This window comes from Hermetia illucens, chromosome 3 (genome assembly GCF_905115235.1).
Source record: "Hermetia illucens chromosome 3, iHerIll2.2.curated.20191125, whole genome shotgun sequence".
NCBI lineage: Eukaryota > Metazoa > Arthropoda > Insecta > Diptera > Stratiomyidae > Hermetia > Hermetia illucens.
Window position 1 is genome coordinate 122,135,431 of NC_051851.1, and position 4,866 is coordinate 122,140,296.

At 39.6% G+C, this 4,866-nt stretch overlaps 1 protein-coding gene across 1 annotated transcript; it reads left to right on the forward strand.

Moving 5' to 3' along the window:
* Positions 1–1,164: 1,164 nt before the first annotated feature.
* Positions 1,165–2,047, forward strand: LOC119651665 (trypsin-3-like). Its single transcript, XM_038055354.1, has one exon. The coding sequence runs from the start codon at positions 1,192–1,194 to the stop codon at positions 1,975–1,977; it is 786 nt and encodes a 261-aa protein (XP_037911282.1). The 5' UTR covers positions 1,165–1,191; the 3' UTR covers positions 1,978–2,047.
* The last annotated feature ends 2,819 nt before the right edge of the window (positions 2,048–4,866 follow it).

The window sequence follows — 4,866 nt, forward strand, 5'->3', positions numbered from 1 at the left end:
CATTAACATGAACATTCACATCTGGTTGTCATAAGATAGGATAAGAAATGCATAGTGATAAGAAGTAGTCATCGACTCCTACCACTCATGAGTCATGTGTATGTAAGTAGTGATAAGTTCGAGATGTAAATGTAAGGATCAAAGTACGAGCCTGACCTTCTATAAAATGTGATGTAAGATGGTCCGCTCGCCAGTTGTATTTGACGTATCGGAAGATACGTGTCGAAAATAATAAAAAACGAAAATAAAGAAATAAAATTCTATTATTCACAATGTTAAAATACGTCAAAGTTCTTGCTTCTTTGAAAATTGAAGACTATGAATGTCAATATCACCCGAAAGTGGATACTCTCACATGATATATGGATATATTACATACTAAGAAATACACAAAACCTTTCGTACCTGAAGGGTCCAGCTTTTGGTTTCCCGACTTGTTTGATCATCTTTTCCCTTTTACTAATTATGATAGCGTATCTCTTCTTAAAAACAAACCTAGAAACCATATAATCAGCGACTCTGAAGTAGGAAAGTAGTGAATGTGTAACGGTTTGAACAACGCACATATTTGCATGGAACTGGAATTTAATGCCATGTTGTAAGGAGTGGAATATCTGGAATTGATAAATTATGGCTGTAACTTTCTACTTCCCTAGACATAAATGCTTTATACTCCAAAATCAAACTGGGTAAATATTTTAAAAGCAATAAACTATAACGTGGTAGTCTCAAATGGATTACCTAAACGTCATTATGGACTTTCGTATATTTACCTTTTTGTCCAGATATGGTCGGTGTTTGCCATAAAGTGTGGCTATTGACACGGGGTAATTTGGTATTTATATATAATGAAACCCTTACAGTGTGGAAAATTACAAGTATGCCCTGGGTATGCTTATTATCATAGAGCACGTGGTTGAAAGGAATGTTGTAATTTAACAGCTTAGAATCGATTAGGTCCAATGCTATTTAAGACTGAAGTGTTATGCGGGTCTTTTTAAACGTATCAATAAACCAAGGAAAATCTCATTAAAGGTAATGGCGATTTTGGAAATTTACACTTTAAATTTTCTGTATCTTGGGCAGGTAAAGTATTTTCTGTTAATTACTGCTAATAATCCGCCTTAGTATATAAGAATATTTGCTACATTTGCTCACTTATTTAGTTAGGGAGAGGTAGACCGATCAAAAATGCGGTCCCATCTTTTGGCTTCAGTATTCGCAGGACTGCTTTGTTTAGTGGAACTACGTTCTAGCCGTGTTGCCCACTTACCCACTCCGGATGGACGGATTGTTGGCGGATATGCTGTGAGTAACATCAGCCAAATTCCCTTTCAAATATCGCTACAGCGGGATAAGTCCCACATATGCGGTGGATCATTGATCAGTAAACAATGGGTATTAACAGCAGCGCATTGCACCGTGGATTTCATGGCATCTAGGCTGAATATTCGTGTCGGATCTCTGTACACTACCTCTGGAGGTACCGTGGTTCAAGTGGATAAAATAATTGAACATCCTCAGTATAACGACAACATTGTTGACTACGATTTTTCGTTGTTGCAATTGAAGCCCTGGTCACCTACAGGAGTTCTGCACGATCCAGTTCGACTTCCGAAGCAGGGTGCTGATGTTGCTGATGGAGTCATACTGACAACATCTGGATGGGGAAATACGCAGGACTCATCGATTTCATCTGCGTCATTGCGCGCAGTTGATGTTCCGAAATACAATCAGGAAAAATGTAACCAGACCTACTCACAATTTGATGGGGTAACATCACGTATGATTTGTGCTGGGTATAAGCGAGGAGGCAAGGATGCATGCCAAGGTGACTCAGGCGGGCCACTGGCGTTGAACGGAACTCTTGTTGGAGTCGTATCCTGGGGATATGGATGCGCTGTGCCTGAATATCCAGGAGTTTACGCACGTGTAGCATCTGTTCGAGACTGGATATCATACGTAACTGGATTGTGAGATTGTGCATTCAGCACCATTGTGCAAAACTTTGTAGAAGAATTAAATTGATAATTAATTAAATAAACGTTAATCAACGCAAAATATTTTCTGTATAAAAGTAAAAATCTACAAACTATCTGTATGTGACCATTCAAAGGGTGTAGAGGTTTCGCTCCATTCAAGTGCTGTTACCTTCAATGTGAAAAATGCGCATTTAATAACTTCTTCCACCAAACGGCTTCCAATTCTAACAATTTCAAAAGCTACATTCCATACTCTGCGCGAAAAACACAAAGGTCTCGAGTGTCTTCCTATGCTTGGCTGGCCAAAAAAGAAATTACGGTAGTGCTTCGTTCTTCCCTGTTTGTGCGTCCAAATTCGTCTAGACCAGCAAAAGCAGAGCAGTCCCTTGTTCCGTTCGCTGTCGAGTAGTACTTCAAAAATTTTATTGTTTAAGGATTCCGATTTGTAGCCTAGTTCCAATACCAAATACCCCGATGATATTCCACCGATTGTCTGGAGCTATTGTTAGTGTTGTCGGTTATGTTGTGCTGTTGTTATTGCTGTAGTAGCACCAGAAACAACATCCCTGCATAGAAATATGTTTGCTCGCCTGGCACAGAGTGTATGGGCTTCAATGTATTTGGGAAAAGGATTTACCGATTTTATCAGTTGGATGATTTATAAGCGATTTCGGAGATTTGGTTCGAGTTATAGACTCGTTTTCGGGCTACAACTAGCATCATATCCTGTTATTGGTTGCATTCTATTCGATCTACACGTTCTGTTAAACTCTAATCCGCTTTTTGGCAATATATGGAAAGGATATTGTTACCGGAGACCATTAACAGAACTTTAATTGAGTTGCTAAAATATAAATTTGATATATTCTGTCGGGTTGAAATTGAAACGTGCTCATACCCAGCGAAATTGCTCGTAATGCTTCTGTGAATGTGCTATTCTTGCATGGCTGTAATGATGATGGAATGTGCTCATAACGATTCACGGTGAGGTGCTGTTTAATGATTTTTGGGACCAATTTTAATATAAATCGCATGCCACGTATTTTAATGAAATTTGTTCGAAAAAGTTTGACATTGTGTTTGTGAGAGATCAGAAAAGGACATAGTAGAGACCATGATAAACGTGCTCCAGTGAAAAACATTACTTAGGACAGCATGAGACTAAAATGGGTATAAAAACTTAACAGGTAATAGTTGCGAGAGGGTGGAATGAGGCCCAGTAAAGTGCTATAGGTATCGGAGCCTAGTAACTAAAAGCTAAAGTTTTTATGAGAATATAATTTGAATTTGACTGAATGGTCTTTCTGAATGAGTTAAAGCCTCTTAAATTTCATTCTTACAAGACGGAGACATCGTTGGTCTTAAGCAGTTTTTCTAAGAATGCGACAAAAGCAATCGGAATAGGAGTCTTATTTATATATTTTATAATAAATTGAATGAGCAGCCACTACTGAATTCCATGGATTTGAATAGTGAATAATGAATTATTGAGCGAATTCTAGTAAATATTTATGTATATGGTTGCCATTCATCCCTTGGTGAGGTATAGCGTATACGCGTTCGCGGTTACCTGAAATGCCCTACAGCAATACAGCAATCCCATGACTTTCCGAGACGCTCGTACTCATTCTCGATTAATTTGCGCCAATTGCTCTTAGGGCGACCCACCCATCAGCTATCCTGCGAGAGTGGATTCCAGTGCACGGCGTAGCTTGCAGTGCAATTGTCGTGTTAGAACAGCGCACTTTGATACGATATGGACAGGTATTGACGAAAGCTTGGAACTTTTGGGTAATAGTGGAGTTCACTTTCCATGTGCTACTCCTATATAGCAACACGGAAGGAACGTTAGCAAAGAACAGTCTCAACTCGATATTGGCGTTGAAGTAATTGCAATTAGACAGGGCGATAACTGAATTTAGACAGGGCAGCGACATCCTGGTCGGTGGCACTGTCAGCACAAACCTTCTTAGCTTCTTAGATATATTAGTCGAGCTCTATTTGTCTCTCTTTCCAAATCCAGAGTCCTTGAGAAAGCAAAGAGATGTCATCAGCATAGTCGAGGTGTTTGAGGAAAGATGCCATTTTCCATTGAACTCCTTCACGTCCTGCGGGCAAGGCAGCATGAAGAACGTCACCGCTAACAAGAAGAAATAATATTGGTAACAGGATGCAACTTTGGCGGAGTCCGCTTTGGACCTCAAAATCCTCCAAGATTTTACCTCGGTGGAGCATGTGACATTTGGCGCCATCAGATGTCGCTCTATTTCTTCGGAATTACCCTCCTTCGTAAAGTACTCCAGACACACTCGCTTTTCACCCTATGGAAAGCTTTTTCGAAATCGATGAAGAGCTGGTGCAGCGAAGACCTAAATTGCGCTCACTGCTCCAAAGTGATGGAGGGTGGTGGGGGGATTACATGTCCCAGAATAAAATGCTAAAAGGTTAATCTATCACATCCACATTTAAGTTACCGTTGGAGTCGTCAGCCTCATATGCAGAAAACATTAAGTTTATAATAGCTATTGTGTTCTAAACTCTTGAATGGATCTAGTGATAATGCAAAGTCTGCAGATAAATAGGTTATGCTGTTTTGGATGTTTGAAGATGGATGTTTTAAACTTAGGCAACAAATCCATATTTTCTCTAAAATTTCTAATTTGAATATTTGACAATCTGGTGAATCGCATCAGAACGATTAGGACAATCTGAATATTTTCATGGCTTTGCTGAAAAGGGAGCTTTTAGCGTTAGAGCTCTCTTCCACGGAAACTAAAGCAGAATTACAGAAGAGACTTCGCGAAGCTTTAGAGTCGTGAAGTGTTAATGTCGAGGAATGTGAATTCCAGTGTGAGCCTACACTGTCCATCGAAGGTCGCGAGAA